Genomic DNA, 22,798 nt, shown 5'->3' on the forward strand with positions numbered 1-22,798 from the left:
GGACAAGCCTCCAACAGCACCTACCCCCGCCCCCCCCAAACCCCCTCCACCCCACACTGGAGGTGAGATGGAGAAAATTGAACCACCCAGAGACTGGAAAAGGTGCCCACACCCCTTCCTCTATTCTTTGGTCTGTTAAATGGGGATAATGACACTGTGTTTACCTACCTTGGAGAGACATTATCAGCTCTATTTAAAGGCTCTTCCCATGAAAGCTGCTGTGTAATTACCAAGAACAGCTATGATAAAGAAACCTAAATACAACAGCGAATCAGCTGGAACCAATTCTCAGGGGAGTTTACTTCTCTGGAAATTTTTAAGAAAAGGATAGCAGCTCGTCTTTGGGAAGTGCTGGGTCGCGTTCTGGCATTACGTTTCTGGAAAGCCAGCTGACTCTCAAAGCCTCCTCTTCCTGCCAAGGACTCAGGGTCTTCCTCTCTGTTTTCTATAGTCTAACTGTTTCCATCTGAAATTGCCTTTTCATTTCTGATTTTTTTTTTAACACACCAAATCTCTTGCATTGAAAATGGATTTTAAGCAAGACTTCCATCTACAGGACGGGAGAGAGCGAGGACATAGACATTGCAGTCTGAAGGAAATAGTGCGCCTCATAGATGGCAGGTTAAATAAAAGCATCTCTGATAGCACTGAAGAGGATTGGGGATTGGAGCAGTGGCTGACTGGTAAAACACTTGCAGTTCAAATGAGGGCCTGAGTTCTAATCCTAAAGACCCGTGTAAAGCCAGGCACAGCGGCACTATTTGTACTGCTCGCACTCCTATGGTGAGATGGGAAGCTGAGATGAGAAGTCGGCCAGGCAGTTAGCTGAACACATCCGGTAGGAAACAAAGAGACCCGGTTCTAAATACGGTGGAAGAGGAGGACCAATACAGAGAGGGCTCATACAGAGAGGGCCCATACAGAGAGGGCCCATACAGAGAGGGCTCATACAGAGAGGGCCCATACAGAGAGGGCCCATACAGAGAGGGCCCATACAGAGAGGGCTCATACAGAGTGGGTACACATACTTACCTGGCAGGGGAGATACCATGATCACAAAGAAAGTGGGTACCTTGGATATATATATGTCGTGTGTGTGTGTGTGTGTGTGTGTGTGTGTGTGTGTGTGTGTGTGAACATCACTGCCAGAATCCTATTAGTTTTATATTTTTGTTAATCTTGATTACAGAGTTAACTATTCTAGCTATTTGTAAATAGTGCAACATTTAGTCTCAGAAAGGCTCTAAGGAATAAAAACTTCAGAATTCCTGAGGTCATTTTCACATGAGCGCTTGGTAAGGTTAAAAATTATGAATAATAATAATAATAATAATAATAATAATAATAATAATAATGACACTTATCAATTGATCACTATGAGAACTGCATCAATATTTTTAGATATAATCTAGATGTCAGCTCAGGGACTTTCTTGGTCTGGTAAGATTTCTACAAACCACATCCAGTTCCATGAGTTGTGGAGATGGACTAGCTGGATTAAATGTTTGTGTCTCTGTGCCTTCAAAATGTCTGTGTAAAACTTTATCTCCCACCACACTGGTTCTGTTTGTTTGTTTCTTGGTCTGGGGTCTATGAGTCAAGTCATAAGGGTGTACATGTGTGATGGAATTAGTGGACTCTAACTAGAAGATGGGGCAAAGATTACTTTCTCCGCCCACCCCTAATTCCTCTCACCTCGGGAGGAATAAACAAAAAGTTGGCCATGAGTTCAATCAGTTGAGACTTCCATCTTCTCAGCCTCCAAACTGAGCCATAAAGGTCTGTTGTTCATCCTGAGGCAATTTTGTTACACAGCCCGAACTGACTCAGACAACCATCCTCTTATCTGGGAGTCTTGGGCGCCTACCAGGCCCTTCCCATACACTGCTGCAGCCATAGTGACAGACACAAACCTGTTTTGATAAGATAACTCAGCCCCCAGTTGGCATGGTCAAGACCACTGAAGTTTGAAGTTCATGGGAAAAAGTCACAAGTTCTTTATATCTTTCCCAACCTCTCATTGCCGCATTAGGTTGGAGGCATCAATTTGTTTTCTCCCTTCACAAGGCAAGGGCATGTTTTTCAGGGTGTCATTCTCAGAGGGCCTGGTTTTAGTCATAAGTAACAACAGTTACTGTCTCATAGCACCTGTGTACCTTCATTTAACTGCCAAGCAGCAGCTCAGGGATGGAAACCTAGGCAGGGCAGTAAGGGAATATACATGTAGCTTGGACTCTTCAGCCCTTTAAAGATGGGACAGTAACTACTTCATCTCATTTAGACTACCCCTTCAAATTGTCTTGCTTTTTCTGTCAAGTCTTTGTCTAAAAAAGAAAAAATTACATACTCCTAAGTAATACATGCAAGGAATTACAGAGCAAACTTCTCAATAATATGTAACATTTCAGAAGGTATAGCAGGATAATTTGATAATAATAATGATTAGTAGTGGTGTTTAATAATAATTTAAATAATCTAAACAGAGCTGAGGAGCTGACTCTGTGGGTAACTAGCTCACTGAGCAAACATAATGAACTGAGTTCTAATCCCCAGCAGCCACATGCAGGGGTACAGCAGTGTGAATGTACAATCCCAGTGGCTCTATGGCAAAACCGGAAGCAGGGGGTGGAATAAACAGCAAAAAGACTAGAACTGAGGACTGATAATTGAACTTGACGCTTTGTCATTTCTAAGTAGTCTAATTTGGATGGAGATGTCAAACTGCAATAAGACAAAGGAATAGTTGATACTGATGATGACAATAAACACGAAACACTGCTTTGCATAAATATTTAGTACAACCTGGAGTCCTGGCACTCACCTTTAATTCCAGCAGAGGCAGGCAGATCTCTGTGAGTTTGAGGCCAGTCTATTCTACATAGTGAGTTTCAAGACAGTGAGGGATAAGGAAACACTGTCTTTAAAAGCCCAAATAAGTAAATATTCAGTACAAATGGTAGAAATACATTTGGGGCCATTTCATAAATTGTTAAAATTTCTGTCCTAATTCCAAGACAAAATTCCTTTAACATTTATATTTATGAAACTCAAGCCAGCAACTCAAACAGCAAATTTCAACATTAAACATCCTAACACAGTACAGTCCAAAGGCACATCAATGAGAAAGTCTATGTTTTCCATAAGCAAAGCCGTATGTTTCCATGAAAACATAAGAATGTGTGTATATAGCAAATGCTGCAGTTCTTAGCCTTAGTGTCTTGAGTCTGAGCTGAGGCATGCAGGCAAGGCTGTTGCTGTTGTGTGGCAAGACAACACACACACAGTGCAGGGCGCACACATCCCAGGTCAGAACAACGGCTGCAGTGACGTCACTCAGGCAACGTGGGCAAGCACTGCTCAAAACACCCGAGATTCTTTACAAACTGGATTTTGAACTAATTTTTCATCATTATGGGCTTGGAAGCCTTTTACTGTTGTCAATTCTTTCTTCTTCTTCTTCTTCTTCTTCTTCTTCTTCTTCTTCTTCTTCTTCTTCTTCTTCCTCCTCCTCCTCCTCCTCCTCCTCCTCCTCCTCCTCTTTTTCTTCTTGATCTGTATTAGTAAAATTTCCATTTTAGTCTCATGAGAGAAGAGACAAAGCTGTTTGTGTCATCTCTTCCTTAATTTATATTTTTATTTTTATTTATTTTTGTCAATTCTTTTTTTAAGAAGCTATACTCTAGAAGATCTATGTGAGTTATTCAACTTCGTATAAGAAGATGAAAGTAATACTCCCACTACTTTTAACAAGGTAATTGATTTGAAAAAAAAGTAAGCTCTATTTCATCACAAATTTCTAAATAGCTAAGAAAGGCCGTGTGTGTGTGTGTGTGTGTGTGTGTGTGTGTGTTGGAGAGATGACTCAGCAGTTCAGAGCACTTACTGCTCTTGAAGAGGACCAGGGGTTGTATGCCCACACACACATGGGACAGACCACAACTTCCAGTAACTGCAGTTCTAATGAATATGTCAGCCTCTTCTGCCTTCTTCAGGCACCAGGAGCTCATGGGAACCACATGCATACATTCAGGCAAAACAATCCCACACATATAACATAGAAATAAATAATCTTGACAAAAATTAAAACTTTCCTGTAACATGTTGAGAGCCAAACCAAGTCAGTAACCCTGAGTCTGGATGTGTAGCTGTTACGATGTTTACAAACATCTTACAAAGGCTGATGTCTTAGCCATTTTGCTATTGCTGTGAAGAGACACCATGATCAAGAAAGAAAGAGTGTACTGAGACCACGAACACAGTTTCAGAGCATGGGTCCATGGCCATCATGATGGGGAGCATGCCAACATGTAGGCAGGCATGGTGCTTGGAGCAGTAGGTAAGCGTTTACATGTAGAGACAACAAGCACCCGGCAGAAAGAGAACCAAACGAAACGGTTTGGGTTTTTGAAACCCTGAAGGCTGTCCTCAGTGACAAACCTCTTTCAAAAAGGCCACACCTCCTTATCCTTCCCATACTGCCCCACCAGCTAGGGACCAAGCACTGCCGTACATTAGCTGATGGGGGCCGTTCACATTCAAACCACCACAGCTGAGAAACATTTTGTTTTAATTTTATGTGTATGACGGTTTGCCTGTATGTGCGTGTGCACCAACCACGTGCACTCATGGTGCCCTGCAAGGCCAGAAGAGGACACTGGGTCCCCTACAACTGGACTTCCAGACTTACAGTTCTAAGGCAACCTGTGAGAGCTGGGAACTGATCCTGAGTCTTCTGCAGGAGAAGCAAACGCTCTCAGCTGCTGAGCCATCTCTCCAGCCCTACATTACTGATTTTGTTTTCTAAAAGGCTTCATCCCATGGATTCAGATCTCTGAGAATTTGAAGCTGAGAATCTCTATTATGAAGCTAAAATGTGTAAACCTCTCAGATGACCCATGGAACCAGGAAAACTTGGAGAACATTAAACTTCATTATCTCAGTGTTATCTTCCAATTATATGATTTAATCGTTTATATGACACTGCAGAATGCCTTGTTCTACAAACATATAAATTATGTAAATTTAGGGCAAATTCCTGTAATTGTGCTGAATATTTTGCAATGGATTAAAATTCTTGTAATCCCAGGAATGGGAACTTTTTTTCGTGTATCATGGAACAGATCACTTTATCTGCCCTGTTTCCCAATTATGAATGTTCCAAATCACTGATATATAAATAAATGAGACTTTTCCACACTCAGAGCCCCAGTATGATGAAAAATTTGTTTACACCGAGAGATTTTAGGTCATCTTTCAATCATTCATCCCCTGAGCCCAGGTAGGTCTGCAGGAGAGTACACAGGCACATACACCCCAGTGTGACACATGGCAAATGTTGGGTGGTCACTGAGCCGGAATGAAAAGGACCTTCAAATCCCATCACTTTCCTCACCTTATATTTTTGGATACAAGAATCTAGGAACTCAAATTAAAGGCATCCGAACACTGTTGACATGACGCGCAAGCATTCGATTTATGTTTCTCTCAATTCTTATTTTTTAAATACTGTACTTTAGTCCTGGTGATATTAAAGAAAGTAAAGAAAGGCATACTTTTAAATAATAAAGGTTATAAACAGTGTGATAATGAAAGCTATTCTATATAAAGATCTTCCAAAATGTGTTACAACTTGCCTTAATAAAGATTTCTCGTTCTTGCAATAAGACAACATTTATAGATTTTGCCTGATCTAGATTTGAGCTTGAAAGCTCAATTTACTTTTTTAAAATAATTTTTAAAATATTTTAAAATTATTTTTTAAAAAGTCATTTCAGCTTCCTTCAGCTCAGTTAATTCAGATTCCTCAAATCTTAGTTTTGCAATATATATGTATATAATATATATACATAGGTATGTATGTATGTATTTGTTAATCTATACATTGTGCATATTCACTGAGAAGTATGTGTTGTGGTTAATACAGACAATTTCTTTCAAGTATGTCATGTATGTTGACAAAGCCGAGTTTTAAGTTTTATTTAGGATTAAAAATGATTGATACTGGGTAGGACAATTGAGTTACAAGCTTTAGAAGTGAAATGAATGAACAATCAAATAAACACAGTAGTACAAAAGGTTGGAAACATGTCTTCCTCATGCAGGAAAGCTCTGTATGACAAAGACAAGTCCTGCCCTCTGGTGGAAAACACACAGCCAATGAAGAAGGAGGGATTCCCTTTCCTCCTGTGTAGCTCTCTACGACATTTCCCATTGAGACGTGGGTGCACTGGGGCTTCATCTCACTGAGAGACAGCCTTTCAATGTTATTAGCTAGCGAGGCCTTTGGTTGTGTCACTGTTGACAAGGTTGGAGGCTTTAACCATTTGCCAGCGTTTCAGGACCCCCCTGTGTTGAAAGGAAGTCCAATTCTTAGAGAACACATGGACATTTTGAGTCAATGACACAAAGACTCCAGGTCCTCTTCTCATCCTCAATGGTGGACCATCAACACCTTTGTGGAAAAACACTAGCAAGATTGGTCCAGGGAAATTGGCCTTACCAAGGAATAAGATGACCTTAACAAACATACACGAGGTAAGCATGTATCTCATTTGGTCATTATTAAACATATTTTAAAGCAGTACTTAAAAATAAATATAAGATATTTAGCCTTATTACTTTTTTTAAGCAAACCCCACTTCCTAGAGCCCTCTCCCCCATGGCAGTCATGTAGACTGGCCCTCTTGGGCTCTGACAACATGTATACCTATGATGTTAAGACAGCCACAAAATTGTGGCTTCCACTGGCCAGGCTACCATCACAAATGTACACACACCAAACTGCTTTCATCATGACTTCTCTCACACAAATAACATGCTTGATTATGTGGGGCTCAGACAACAGTTTAAAGAAGACAAAAGCCCATATAATCAATTCTGTGACCGTGCATTTACAAAATTACATGGTACATGAATTACATGTGTATTGCTTCCAAATAAAGAAGAAGAAAAGCTTGATGCAGATACTCATTTGTCTCACAAGTCGCTGACTGAAACTCGCAACATATGGTGATCTTTGTTAGTGTCTTCTGCTTGTAGGTGCCAACTAGTGGCAGTTTGAGTGTGTGCGTTCACTTTGAAGGAGTTGGGTCTGTGTGGTTTTCATTTTACTCAGTTATACCCAGAGGATGGAAAAATGAGTGTTTCCAAACTGCTAAGTGTGTGTGCCATTTATCTATTGGTACAGCTCCCTCTATCGATGGCTAGTAGTGTAGTTTGTCCAAAGGGTACTCTTCTTCCTGCTGCCTACTCAATGCATCCAAGGGCGCCAGAGTTTCATTAGAGGAATTCTCTTGTTCCCTTCCTTCATACGGAAATGCCATTAACCGCATTGAGTTAGCTCTGAGTGTTAGGTTCCTAACCAACACACAAAGCTTCTCCTCGGGGCCTATGTTACCAGGCATCCTTGAGTCAGAACGAACGGACTGGATCTGTCACTGCAGATTCAGAGTCACACCGTGGGTTGCAATTGGATTTAAGAGGAACTCTTGTATCTATTGACTTTTCCCTTTCATCATGGCTCTTTCTCGCCGCCAACCACCTTGAGTCTTTCAGGTAGATGAAAAGTTCAATTATATGTAAAGTGAGTGTTAAATCAGCAGGCCCCTTGTGGGAGTCTGGGCTTTCTCTCCCTGCTTCAGTGGCAAGTGTGCTCGATCCATTACTGTTCCTGAGGACTGTACATCCATCAGGTCATGTGGGCCGGCCAGGGTGCATCTTATAGCTTTTACTGCATATGAGACGTTGCAGGCCTGTTCTCAGGAACTGCCAGGCAGACTGGGAATCACAGTCACGGTTAATAGCAGCGAATTGCCAGCTCTTGATGGGTGGGTAGTCACTCCTTTCAGTGGTTGCCCCCTGGGGGAGAAGGTAGAAAAACAGAGGGAAGGAATTAGAGTGACTTTGCACAGTTGAGCAGGTTCATGCCGCTGGATCAGTGGCAAGCATTGGCAGGGCTCCACTCTGGGGAGGCTCACAACGACATCACAGTCTCATTTTTACCAATTGGTGCTGCTGTATTACCAGTGGAGCACAGGGGGAGAGCAGAGGGGAGGGCTAGCCGAACGGGGTGGGGAAGGTGGGGGGGGGGTGCAAATGGGGATGGAGGCAGAAGTCTAGGCTAAATTAAACAAACAAAACAAAAATTCATGCTCAGACAGGTTCCTGCACCCCAGTTAGCCCTGTGCTAATTGTACCAAACTGGTACTTGAAGTTCCCTGGGTGATTAAAGGGTAGACTCCCAAACTCTCTGCATAACCTTAATTTTTTCAAGGTTCTCTGAGTGGAGAATGGCTTATAATAATGATTTTGACTAATACATTTTTTGACATGCAACTCTAATGCTTAGCCTGAGTACAACTCTGGAGCATTTCATGTGTACTCAGCTGTAAAGAGTGATGATTTAAAGGGCTAATATAAGGGAAAGGTCGTTCTAGACTGAACCTCTTAACAAATTGCATAAAGGAAGCTTATTATTCCATGAGTATAGGGATGTGAAGTTCTTCCGATCATTTTTCTGCTTGGTTCAAAAAAGAATTGTTGAGACATGAGTGGGAGAAGAAGGAAGGGAAAAAAATTTAAACAGAAATGTGCAAGCAAGGAACGTTTTTCTGATGGTTATGGCTTCGTTGCCACCTAAAAAGGCTCTACAGTAATGTGGTTGTTCATCTCTTTTGTTTTGGGTGAAGAATTCGCTCTAACAAGAAAATGCTGCTGTTGGTTGGAGGGTTGCCTCCAGGACCGGACCGGCTCCCCAGCAATCTGGTTCAGTATTATGACGACGAAAAGAAGACATGGAAAATACTCACAAGTGAGTGCGCTTACTCTTTCCTTGCCTGTGTCTTTCAGGTTGGAGTTGTCTTGATGAATTAGAAAAACACAGTTAAATCAAGTCAGGCATGGTATCAATCTGCTACCCTTTGGAGTTTTGTTTATGTATCACGGGAGATTTAGAGGAAAAGACTAAATTAACGTTGTTGGGGTGGCCAGTTTAGTAGCCGAACAGGCCTAAATTAAAACTGGCCTGGCATAAGTTTCTGTGTGTGTTGGAATGGGGTGGTGGAGCAAGGAGCACAGATCTTTCCCTAGAAGCACTTCAGTTTGAGTTTTTGTCGTCATCGATACAAAAGGGAAATGTTGTTTAGTGACACTTATAAGTTTGCCCAAAATGGTAGGTAGCTTAATTCACTGTCTCTGCTACCAACATCAATGTGCCCTTTAAGCATCGTTGCCCACCTTTGATCTGGAAGCCCAGGTATTCCAAAGCAGGATGGACAGATATATTCATGGCTTCCCCCAGCTGCATTAAACTGTGCTCTCAAATGTCCAGCCGAGGCTCTCCTCTCCTCCCCTCTCTTCCCCTCCCTACCCCTCCCCTTCCCTCCTCCCCTCCTGTCCCCTCCCTTCCCTTTCCTTCCCTTCCCTTCCCCTCCCCTTCCCTCCCCTGCCCTCCTCTCCTCTTCTCTCCTCTCCTCTAAGGGTGACTGTGTTTTACAGCAGAACTCTTGCCTTGGGCACTGAGATTTGGAACGGATTGTTGTATCGGTTATGAGTCTGATCTGATGTGGTCATGGAATCACAAGCCATCGTTTCTTGAGTGCAGTAGGCTGCTCACACCAGTCCCCTGGTGGGCACAGTGGCTGCACTGGTCAATAAAACTAAATTTTAACTGTCAAAATTGCCTGGAGCTGTATAGATAAAATAATAAATGAGCAATTTTGATCCATGAATCAAAGCCATACATTTAAAACCGACAAAAGTGAAAGCTAACTTGCTTACTGTGTATGTCTTTAAAGCATTTGTGTATTTTAGCGCATTGTTCTTGTGAAATAATTTCCTTGGCTCTTCCTGAAAGCCCCTTAGGATAATAGAAGCAGAGAAAGGTTTCCTTTATGTGCAGAATAGGAGTGAAGACTTCTGAAGTGGGGCTCGAAACAATACACTTTGGAGCTGGCCTACCCCTAGCAAAACCTGCAGTAGCATGGTCCAGGCACTGCATCGAGAAGGCTCCCTGGGTACCACTATACTGTAGTGAGGAAGTGGCTGACAAGAAACAGCAAGATTAAGCAGGGAGAGGAAGAAGACAACAAGCCAATGGTGTCTTTAAAGTGCTTTTGATTCTCTTTTGGATGGAAAATGTCATTCACAGCAGTTTACACATCTTAGTAAGCGAGCCATCGTTATTTTAAAGCTAAAGCAAAACCAGGGAAGCAATGTTTTGACAGCATATGATGAGCAGAGAACTGTACAGATGATACGCAAACTCAGTGGATAGATGGAAAGGGGACAAAAGATTTTCAGAGACAAAAACATAGAGTATAAGACACAGCAAGGATTTTTAAACTCCACTACTAAAGGTAATTATTGACAAACCCACTTGCTTTCTCAAGGACTCCACACCATACCTAATTTGGGATTTGAGACCCTCCAGCCAGGGAGAAGATTGCAAACAGCACCTCCAGAAGGCTGTATGTTTGGTTGTTTACTTGTTTGCTTGTTTGTTTGTTTGGGGGCATGGCTCAGTGTGCATGTGGAGGTCAGTAGACAGCAGGAAGGAATCAGTTTTCCCCTTTGACCATGTGGGTGCTGACTCAAACAGATCTTCAGGCTTGGCAGCAAATGCCTTTATCCACTGAACCATTTCGTCATCCCCTTATCTTCATTTTAAGTCATACTCAGAGACAGATTACTAGTTTTGTTGCCCAAGCTGGGATGGTTCTGAGTATGAAAGGGGACCTGTTAATTATGCGACATAAAGTCAACGGATTTAAAACTTTCGTATTGCCTGCAGGTGTCTACTCTCGTGGCTGTAAAGCATGGGCTTTCAGTCCTGGACTTGAACACAGGTCTCTCACTTTGACCATGTCCTACAAATATTCTGGGCCAGGTTCTTACTTATCAGTCACGATAGTGTGTTAAAATACCATTGCACTTATACATCATCTAGCATGCCCACGTACTCAATAAAGTCCAAGTGCTATCGCTATTGTCAATGCTGCTGCTGCTACCGGCACAGGAGCTGTGTCTTGTCTTTATACTGGATGTGTGTCAGTCATTGCAACTTCTCCATGCAAAGAGTAGAAAAATAACACTTGACCCTGCTCCTCCAGAGAGCCCATTCTCCATTGTTTTCATACATAAGATGGAAGTACAGACCAAGAAATATTATTGGATGGCCGCCTAGCAACACAACTCATTTGGAATGAGATAAAGGTACACACATGACATAAACAAGTTCCTACAGTGAGAATGTGCTTAAGGATTTTGAACCTTCCTTCTATCCCGAGGCTCTCTCAGAGCTCTGAAATGAAATCCTGGTTTCCTAATACTCTTTATGTCCCTGAGATTTGTGCATTAAAAAACATACTTTATTTCCTGCCTAGGCTGGGGCCCAGTGACCCCAATGACAGTATAGCTTTCACATTTGTGAAAGAAATCATAGTAACTTAGTATGGGTGATTTCTGTTAGTTTGTATTTTTTAAGCTAAATTTAAATTTTATCCAAATCTGAAAAAAAAATAAATCATAACCTTTGCAGGGTCCCATGTTACTTGGGATGTGAAACCATAAGTGGGAAAAAAAAGTCTCTCACTAGTAAACAAAAATATCCAAATTCTCCCCAAATCCATTGATCCATTAGGGATTGTAGAATTTCCAAGGCCATTCTTTCAACCTAGAAGCACTAAGCTAATTTTCAGAGAGGGCAGGATGACCCCTCAGGGTGGGTAACAGTCTTCTAGCTCAGGGTCTGTTTGCTCATTGAAAGACTCTCTTCATGCAAACTAAGGAGTCAGCCACCAGGCTCCTGAGGTTAGCTAGAGTTTCTGAGCCTTAGAGTATTTTTCTTACTTAGCTGGAGCAAACATTTCTCTATGTGTCTTGCAGACACACTCATCCTTCCTCCAAAGAGACTGCTACCCAGGCAGCAACACACACACACACACACACACACACACACACACACACACACAGCCTTGTGGGAGCTACATTATTTGCATACTTTACATAACAGCGAGAACATGACCGGACTTAGGGATACTAATCCCTAAGAAATAATAAACTGAAGAGTACAGATGAGTTGCAGGAGGAAAAGAGCATCAGTGTACACCGAAAGAAAACTTCAAATGTTATGGATGTATCCCAACAACAGAGCGCTTGCCTAGAATGCATAAACTCCTAAATCCAAATCCCAGCATTACAAAATCAGTCAATAAATAGAGGACTAGGATCTTGATCCAAATAGCAAAGGAGATAGTTGCTCCCCCACCCCCACCCAAGACTACCTTGATACTGTGCTAAAAGAGACTGCACTTTTTATCCCTTTTGGAGCCATTATTAATTATAAAATTATGGAGTTGGTGTCTAACAACACTGACGAAGCTCTCCAGTCTCTGTCCATGAAGTATTAGAAATAACATCTGAAAGTGACGATGCAGCTCTTTTGTAACTATGGGATGTTGAGTGATAGCAGTAAAATTGGGCATTGTTGGTTCCTTTGCCCATTTAGAACAAATATGAGGACCAGGTGGTGGCGGTGCACGCCTATAATCCCAGCACTTGGGAGGTAGAGGCAGGCGGATCTCTGTGAGTTCAAGGCCAGCCTGGTCTACAAAGTGAGTCCAAGACAGTCAAGGCTACACAGAGAAAGCCTGTCTTGAAAAACCGAGAAAAAAAAAAAAGAACAAAAAGGAGGGGCCAGAGAGGTTCAGCAGGTAAGAGCGCTTAACTGCCAGAGGACCCAGTTTCGACTTCCAGTGCCCGCATGGGGGCAAACACTGTCTATTACTCCAGCTACAGATGGTCTGGTGTCTTCTGGCCTTCATGGCACCATACATGCATGTGGTGAACAGACATTCAGGCAGGCAAAGCATACACATAAAATAAATAAATAATTTTATTATGTGGTGGGTTTTTTCTTTTTTCTTTTTCTTTTTTTTTTTTTAACTACAGACAAAATGATGTCAGAGTACAGATTTATGTTTGAGTGTGAAGAAAGAGGTCTCCCCTTTCTAAAATGAGTATGAAAATAATAGAGCTGAGCTTCTGCCTTCTTTTTATATTTTTTAAGTTAATTTTTACTTTAGCATTCAAAGAAATGGATTTTATTATGGCACTTTCATAATATATCCTACTACACTTTGTTCTTATCCATCTACCTCTGTCCCTCTGTGCTACTGGGCCCCTCCCGCCTCTTTTTGCTGAACCCTTCCCTCCTTCAAACAGCCACTTCTGATCTCATGTCATAGGCAGTTCATTACCCTTTTTTCCTCCTTTTCTCTCTATCTTCTCTATGAAATGGTTCTCTCTCCATTTTCATCACACACACACACACACACACACACACACACACACACACACACACGCTCGCGCGCGCGTGCGCACTTTTATGTAAGTAGCAAATGAATGTCCATAAGGAAAAGAACCTAAATAACTATATATGGCGCTGAACTTTGGTTCCCACAGATAGATGCAGGTTTGATCACACTCTGTAATGATGGAGAATAGTGCACACGCTGCTCTGTTGGAGCAGCACTAACTCTGCACCAACACATCTAGTAGGGCATCTTCTCTGATTCTTTTATTTCTTGTGCCCAGTCAGCTTATGTCCTTTGAGTCTATTGCGAATAAAGTTAGTTAAAAAGCTAATAATCATAAAAATTTTAGATTTTAATTATTTGTTTATTGTATATGAGTGAGTGAGTGTGTGTGTGTGTGTGTGTGTGTGTGTGTGTGTGTGTGTGTGTTTTCACCTGTGTATAGTGTACAGTGTGCTCAGAGTACATCTTGTGGGTGTCAGTTCTCTTGTATTTTGTGGGTCCCAAGGATCCACTCAGGGTGGCAGGCTTGGCAGCAAACATCTTTACCTGCCCAATAATCGATTCTTATGATTACCTATTTTCAAGAAAAGAAGTAAGGCCAGTTGTTGTGTTGTGGTTTGGCTTTTGTATCTGTGGTTCCTTTTATTCGTATTATCTTTCTTATTAGAGAGCCCAAACTAAAAATTATTTAAAATAATCAAACCACTAGACAGGAAGATAATCCATAGATAATGAATATCGCACTTCAGGAGAAACTGAGAAAATAGTGAGACGCTTCCAGAATCATTTGGGAAATGCCCAGGAAGAATTTAGGCTGACTAGCAGCCCTCCCCCATGCACATAGTAATACCCACCTTGTTGGATGACCAGGTGAACCATGAAAGCACCTTCTCCTCTCAGTAACTTAAGGGAGTCACTACAATATACTGTGCGCTACAGAGTGGATTAGAAAACACCACATTGCCATGGGAATACAAAGTGGGAGGCCCCTCACCTAAACAGAGGCATTATGGGAGGTCTCTTAAAGTGACCCTTAATTTGGAGGAAGTGGAAAAGGGAGCAGTTTTGGGCACCAAAATGAACTTAATGTTATAGGAGAGTCTGAGCTTCGTCTAGGTAGTGTGTGACAGACCTGAGGAGGCTAAGAAGTAGATCACATTAGTATTCCATCGAGGAATTATCCAGACTGGTTCAAGAATTAAGACTTGAGGACTGGAGTTGGTTCACTAGAAGGGTACGCACCTAGCATGTGCAAGGCCACTGGGTCCCCGGATACACAAGGAGGAATGAAAACAAGCCAGTTCTTTGATTATGGCTACCTTTCTAAAATTTTGATTTATGGGTTAGTGGAAACATAGTGATCTAAGGAATTTATATCTCAGTGTGGTAGTTGTCTCACAGCTTGGGATTTTAGATCATGAAGCAATTGTTCCCATAGCTTGGGCGGGGGGCGGGGACGAGAGGAGGAGAAATTGTGTCTTGACTTTTTAAATATGTTACCATCTAATTTTACCTTCAATGAGCTCATTCTAATTTGAAATGCACGGCTGCGCATTGCTATGTATCTTGAATTATTTGCTGCTGAAGATTCACGCACCAATGCATTAGTGGATTTCTCATAGATTTTTTAAAATGTATGTGTGGTGGTCACTCCCAGTCCTGCGTTTCAAGTAAGTGGGGTGCCTCGGGAAGCCGGGAGACTTGTTTTGACTCTCTCTTTCTTATTTCTGGCTTATACTTCCCTTAAATATAGTAATTGCTTTTCCTCCAGAGAGTAGCATGTGTACAAATAATTTCAACGCTTTGCTATTGAGTGTGGCTTGGAGGTGCGAGTCATGAGGGCTCCTTAAACATGACCTGTACTATTTGAAGGTAAAGTATAAATGAGTCTGGGAATCTCTTAAATAAAAGCACTGACTTATTGAAGTCCTCATCTAACCAACTTTATTCCCTTACCAAATATAATTGACATCTCCTCTGTTACACTGAAGCTAAAACAGAGATTGCTGTGCCCTTAACAAGTTCAGCATTAACCAAGGTATCAAAGCCTGGCGTGCCTTAGAAGATGGATAGTATAGAAAATCTCAGAATAGAGGGACACAGTTCAGTTTAGGAGTTGTGGAGAATATCACCAAGGAAAGAAGTATTGGAGCTGAGAATTAGAGGCAGGTAGAGATTCTGGTAGAGCTGGGAAGGGACGTGGCTCAAGTCATTAAGAGTAAGTACAAAGATCCTTCAGAAAAAAGATTCTGGGGCTGGGGAGATGGCGTGGTCAGGACAGTGCTCACTGTGCAGCCAGAAAGATCAGAGTTCTATCCAAGCTCGTGCCTAAAGAAGACACACAAGTGGTACACATTGTTAGTTCAGCAACAAGGCAGGAAGATCCCTGGGCTCACTGAGCAGCCAGCCCAACCTGAAAGTAGTAAGGCCCAAGTCCCAGTGAGATAGCCTGCTTCAGAAAGAAAGATGGACAGGAGGAAAGGCACCTAAGGTTAATCTCTGGCCACATGCACTCACATACATGTGAACACTTACCAGCAAAACCACACATGCACATCTGCATCCACATGCACATGTGCACGCATACACACACACACACACACACACACACACACACACACACACACAACATTTGGAAAGTAAGATGCATGGCTAAACTCAAAGAGGTAGGAAAGAATCCAGCCACACAGGGGCTCCTGTGGCAAGCCCACAGTTTCAGCCTTCACATGCAGAGAGTCACGTTTTCCCTGCAGAGCAGAAATGAGCACAATGGCCTCTGGGTCTCCATCAAACCATGGTATGTCAGTCCATCTGACCGCAAAGTGCTATTAGTCACCCAAGTCCAAGCACATGAGATTTAATCTGTGCTGACCCACTGTAGCCATGAAAATCTATGTGGGTCCAATGTTCCTGGTGTAGCACCATATTCACAAAATAGAGCAAATACAGGTTAAATGAACCAAAGCAACTGACGCCTAGGGGTCAAGAATATTATCTAGGTTTATGGAGTAAAGTGCACATCCTGATGTGTGAGCTGCGGGGTTTACATACATGATTTCTGGCAAGTTGTAATTCAATGCAATTTACCTGTATCTCGGAAGCTATGCACACATGTGAACACTTGAACATGTGCACACATACATACACAGAGACTAACCATCTTTAGAAACAGGTAAATCTAAGTTGAAACATATCTCCAGACATTTATTGCCTGTGCTGTGAGTTTCTTACTCTCAGGTCTTTTTTTTTTTTTCCTGTCTCTCATTTGCAAATTGAAGCCAATTATACTCACTTCACAGGATTCTTACTGGAATCAAACAATTCAAATAAATCTCCAGGTTCAATATGTAGACTGGAGTTGTTCTCAATCAATTTTTATCCTGTTTTAGTGTAATTTATATTCTTTAAATTAAAAATGAGCTTTTTGTATATGAATGTTTTGCTTGCCCTGTATGTATGTCTGTGCACTATGTGTGTGCCTGAGGTCCCTGGATGTCAGAATAAAGCGTTAGATCCCCTGAGAGGAGAGATACAGATGTGAGACTTCATATGTGGTCCAGGAATCAAACACAGGTCTTTTGGAAGAGCATCCAGGACTCTTAACCACTGAGCCATCTCTCTAACACAGTTTATATTCTTTCATAACCAAATAGAAGAAATTAAAAGTGCTCACAAAGGTTTGGGAAATAAGATGCACCATAATCGATCCATGAAGTTTCAGTGCTTCCCTCATTGGGGGTTTGGCTACACTCTGGCAATAAAGAGCTAACATTTCAGAAACCAAGAATAACAAAAGGTCAGTTCCTCACTCCAGCTGCACAGTGGACGCAGGTGGGCCGGGAGCCTCTACCCCAAGGGGTCATTCAGGGTCCAGGCCCATGGGCTTCAGACACACAGAGGGAAGGATGTGGCGCCAGGATTTGTGCTGGAGCCGAGCTAGAGTTTCAGTTCTTCTCTATCACATGACGACACATCACTTCATAGGGGTCAGAAGAAACAACCACCTGGACAAAGCAGGCACTGCTCCTGCTGTGACCTTTCCTACAATCGCTCATGCTCCTTAGCTTATGCTCAGAGTAGCCTAAGCCGTATCCCCAAGAGACGTCACCGCAGCCCTCCAGTCTCCTCATGTGGAGAGCTCTGAGCGATGGTGCATCGTCTCACCATCCAGCTTCTTTGAGATTCTTTTTGACTTGGACACAAAATGAAAGGCTTGGTGGGAGACATGTCAAGGGAAGGCTGTATCCGCCCTTCTGGGCCCCCTTCAACTCGGCTTTAGACCCTTGTTCTTTGCAGCCATAGGTTCAACTCCACACAGATCATTTTTTTCCCCATTCCCCTCTTTGGCCTGAAGTGCGGCTGAGGAAGGTGCTTCTGGGATGCACTTTTTCTGGGAGCAAAATAATCTCCTGGATACATTTAACATCAATAACTAATTAAGGGGGCAGGCAAGGTGGCGCAAGCCTTTAATCCCAGCACTAGGAAAGCAGATGCAGGATCCTGCCATCCCGCCCCCATGTCAGGGGAGAGGAGAATTTCACATTGATTCCTTTTTTTAAAATTTATTCATATTACATCTCAATTGTTATCCCATCCCTTGTATCCTCCCATTCCTCCCTCCCTCCCGCTTTCCCCCTACTCCCCTCCCCTATGACTGTGACTGAGGGTGACCTCCTCCCCCTGTATATGCTCACAGGGTAAAGCTCCTCATCCCTACGGTATCACAGTCCCCCGCCCCCTCCTCCCCCCCCCAAATTACAAGGCCACACCTAATTCCGACATGCCTCAAGAAGGACTGTTCTCCCAAGATGTCAGAGAAGAATCAAAATATGTTTTGTTCTGTTTTGTTTTTAGTCTACTTTCCTCTATACCATGCTTTAGTCTCTCTGGTTTCTATTGAATTCACACTCGGATACAGAAAGTGATGTGAGCTGGTGTTCACTAGACAACTTTTTATGCAGTCCAAGTTCAAAGCTCAGGGTCAGCACTGCCCACGTGGGGGTGATCTTTCCATCTCAGTTAGTCTAATCAAGGTAGTCTCTCACAGGTGTCCCCAGAGCTGTTTCTCCTAGCTGATCCTAGGTCTCATCAAACTGACCATCATTCGCACCAGCCCCACTACACAAGTTTTATCTAATATGGGGGGTTGCAATGTTTGCTTGTTCTGCGGCACTAGAGAATAAACATCGTGCTTTACATACTCTAGCAAGGACACCATTCCGGGGATATATCTGCAATCCCATAATATTTACTACCCTGTCTTATCTATTTTTAATGGCTAATAACTTGATACTAGACACCGGGTAAGTTCTGTAGAGTTTACTGTAGCTCAAATTCCTGTCCGAAATCAGAAGACCGATCGTGCTGGGGGGCTTCTTCTTGGCAGAGTCCCAAAGTAGCACAAAGCATCACAATGTGCTCTGCCCCTTCATCCTCTGTAGAGTACCATGGAGCTCCATCTCTGACAGCCTTATCCCAACCCATTCCTTTCCAATGGTCCCCTCTTCATGTTCCATGGAGAGACTAAGGTCCTATACTCTTGATGTCCCACAGTGGGTATTAACTTTCAGTGTAAACGTTGGAGGAAGCAAGCCATCTTCAAACCCAAGCCAATACAAAACAGCATCTTATATTCTGCATACATTGGGCTCACTCTTGTAACATGCAAAATAACATCACTCATTCAATGAAATATTCTAGTAAAGACAGATACCTGTCTTGTATGATTTCTGCATTTCCTGGCTCAGAACGACTGTTGTCAGGGCTGGTGCTGATTGGCCCCAAATGCCTCTCTAGCAAAGAAGAAGTTTAGCAGTACATTCCAAGTATTCTTTTTATATTATAATGGTTTGCAGATATACATTTTCAAACAATCTAAATGTGCTTAAGTTTATATCTGTCCCCATTTTTACCATTTATTATGTCTAAATGTTCATGTATACTATAGTCACACACACATGTATGTATGTATGTATGTATGTATGTATACACACACACACACACACACACACACACACACACATATATATATATATATATATATATATATATATATATGCTGTAGATACAAAATACACAGATATGCACAATTCTTTAGAATCAGAAAGGTCTTATTTAAACTAACCGGAGCCAGGCATGGCGGTGGACATGGTAACCACAGCACTCAATAGGCTAAGGCTTGAAGATTAAGAGTTTGTGGCCAGCATAGGCTACAGAGTGAGCTTGAAACAAGCCTGGGCTACAAAGTGAGATCCTCTACCCCCAATATAAGATGACAATAGAACTAACTTTAACAACAACCACCAAGAATGATTTTTTTAAAAAAAAAAGATGGTTTTGATGATAAGTGAATATTATTTTCAATTGTCTGAGTAAGAAGAAGTAGAAGTTCCACACAAGGTTAATCATGCCTCTAATCCCCTTGGCAGGCTGAGGCAGGAGGATTGCATATGCTTGAGGACAGCCTGGGCTGCCCAGTGAGAAATAACAAAAGCAAAGTTCTCCGAGGGATACAGCTGCTTTTCAAATCCATAAGATGACCCTATGGTGATGCCGGTTATCAAACATATCTTTTGAAAATCCAGTTGAAAAATCTAGCTGTTTAGAATTTGAGGTTTTCTGTATCATAGGCATACTGACTCTCATTCCTGAGAACGCACGGCCATTACATCACCATGCCTCCATTCTCATTAACTGTTTTGAATGCTATGAGCTGCTGTGATGCTCTAAGAGCCACAGGAATCATGCGCGTCTGTATAATTTGTATTTATGGCAATACACATTGTTTGCACGTAAAACAGATATGAGAAGATCGGACTTAGCTGACATAAAGGTTATTTTTATGAAAAGGGGAACAGACATGTCTTCACATTTATGCCTAGCAAACAAGGCAGAATACCTGTTTCTCATCAGGGCCCTCTAATTCTTAATCCTTGTTCAGTCATTAAAGTCTTAATTTGTTACAGAAGAAAATTAAGATTGAATTCCAGTTATTTAACGAGAATGAAAATCACCGTGGGCTTCAAAGATGAAAATGCTGCCACATTCCTATGTTGAGAACTGCTAAAGCACTTTCGGAAAACCCTACTGCTAAGGCAATGATGTATCACTTCTACTTTCATTATATGTTTTTAATCAGAGCGTGACTTCACACTAGACAAAGCGATGCTTTATGCATGGGCTCACTTGTTTTTGCTAAAATCTTCTGACATGATTAATTTTACTTTAATGCTTTTGTCTTGTTGTAATGGTAGGGATGATGGGTATAAACCAGGCACAAATACATGCTTTTCCATTATAATGCCTCTGAGCATTAAAAATATCTTAGATGAAAGGGAAAAAAAATCACAGGAGACTGGTCCGACTGGAATTAAATTTCTTGCTACCTGAACACACAGTGCATGAGATTAAAAAAAAATGATTCAGTCATTGTTTTTAGTTTTATTTTGGGTATTTTTATAGCAATTTATTCATCTGTATGATGAGATCTGAGGAGGAGGAGAGAGATTGGAGTGCGTGGATTTCTTGATCGCATTTGTTGCTCGGAAGCATTCACCTCCTTCACAGTGTAAAGAGACCGAAATATTAACCAGTTCTATCCCAGGAGCATATGCCCACCAGGTCAGAGACAGCAGGTGACAGCATACCCAGTTGATGCTTGGACTTAGATACAGGCTAATGTTTCCTCATATCAATTTGCAACCTAAGACAATTGTATAAGCTAGATACCAGTTGTCCCATTTGCATAAAAGTGAGGATAGATCATTTGAAGAAGGAAACAATAGAGCGTTCAGCATGAGAGACCACCCTTGTGAACAGCCACTGGAGAACTGGTTCCACCACAGTCATGTTTTCCTCTCTACCTGATAAATGGTAGAGATGGGTCTGTAATATCAAGGAATGGTCCGCCCTTCCTTCCTTCCTTCCTTCCTTCCTTCCTTCCTTCCTTCCTTCCTTCCCACAGCCTGTGTGCTTGATTTACTTGTATCCCAAGTAAATCCTTTTCCAGTAGGATCACCTCCCAGCACAGCCCAAAAGCACTTGGTGCAGTCATGGAGATATCTATCATCTGTGTAATCTTACACGAGCACTACTGGCTACAAGTGGCTTCTGGACACTTTACTGAGGCTATTATGACTGAAAAATCTCCTTTATTATTTTCACTTTACCATAATGAATTTAGGTTTAAGCCACTCTCTTATAGCAAGGGGCTCCTCTATCAATAGCACAGTTCTAGGTAGGGGCAGCTGGGTGGTGCGACTACCCACAAGCTCACCCCAATCCATTCCCCTTGAAGGCACTGAGGGCGGGAAAGTGATTGCTGTAGTTTTATCTCTGTTGCTATGAGGAAATGTCCAGACAGAGAACAACCTAGGGTTTATCCGGCTTCCAGGTTACAGATCATTGTTTTGGGGGTGTCAATGCAGAAACATCACATCCTCAGTCAAGATCGGATGCATGCATGCTTGCTTGCTTGCTTGCTTGCTTGTTTGCTTGCTTGCTTGCTCTCATCCAGCTTTCTTTACTCATATACAGATCAGGGCCAAGACCACAAGATGGTTCTGCCCACGGTGGGCTGGATCAGGTCATTAACACTCAAGACTGCCACCCTCACAGTCCACAGGCCAACCTGACCTAGACAACCTTCAATCAATGCTCTCTGCTTGGGTGATTGTGGGTTGTGGAACACTGACCGTTTAAAACTCACCATCCCCGTGAGCTCCATGTATATAATCTAAACTAAAAAGCATGAATAACCTGTTTGCTCCATGGTCCTGTTCTAGGACTTCGCCTTTTGGTTTCTCGTGCTAATTTCATGAACCCTCGTGTTTTCATCTGCATTACCTGATCCATTCATTGCCAAGAGCTATCCTGAGTATATACTAGCTTTTTTAAAAGACAACACCAAAAAGGCTATAGGCAAGTTCACAGGAGTTCACAAAAAATAGACTGACAAGCCAAACGGTAAAGGGGAATCTGATTTTACCTTAGATCAGTGGTTCTCAACCTTCCTAATGTTGCAGTAATACATTCATGTGGTGAAGACCTGCAACCATAAAACTATTTTAGTTGCCATTTCTCGACTGTAATTAGGTTATTGTTATGAATCATGAAGTAAATATCTGATATGCACTATCTCCTAGTGATTCCCAGCAACCCTTTGTAGGCTTTGACCATTTCCTAACAGACTTTATTAGGGGTTTTTAATTTTATATTTTAATATATTTTATTAATTTATTCTTATTACATCTCAATTGTTATCCCATCCTTTGTATCCTCCCATTCCTCCTTCCCTCCCATTTTCCCCTTACTCCCCTCCCCTATGACTGTGACTGAGGGGGACCACCTTCCCCTGTATATGCTCATAGGGTATCAAGTCTCTTCTTGGTAACCTGCTATCCTTCCTCTGAGTGCCACTAGGCCTCCCCATCCAGGGGACGTGGTCAAATATGGAACACCAGAGTACGTGTGAAAGTCAGACC

General features: G+C 42.1%; 1 protein-coding gene across 1 annotated transcript in view; it reads left to right on the forward strand.

Moving 5' to 3' along the window:
• The window catches only part of KLHL14 (kelch like family member 14), a 102,792-nt gene that overhangs the window by 21,936 nt on the left and 58,058 nt on the right, over positions 1–22,798 (forward strand). Inside the window, exon 3 of the mRNA XM_084780439.1 lies at positions 8,688–8,809. Within this exon, the coding sequence (XP_084636565.1) occupies positions 8,688–8,809 (122 nt within the window). The remainder of the gene's footprint in view (positions 1–8,687; positions 8,810–22,798) is intronic.

Source organism: Acomys minous (genome assembly GCF_964271855.1).
Source record: "Acomys minous genome assembly, chromosome: 4".
Taxonomy (NCBI): domain Eukaryota; kingdom Metazoa; phylum Chordata; class Mammalia; order Rodentia; family Muridae; genus Acomys; species Acomys minous.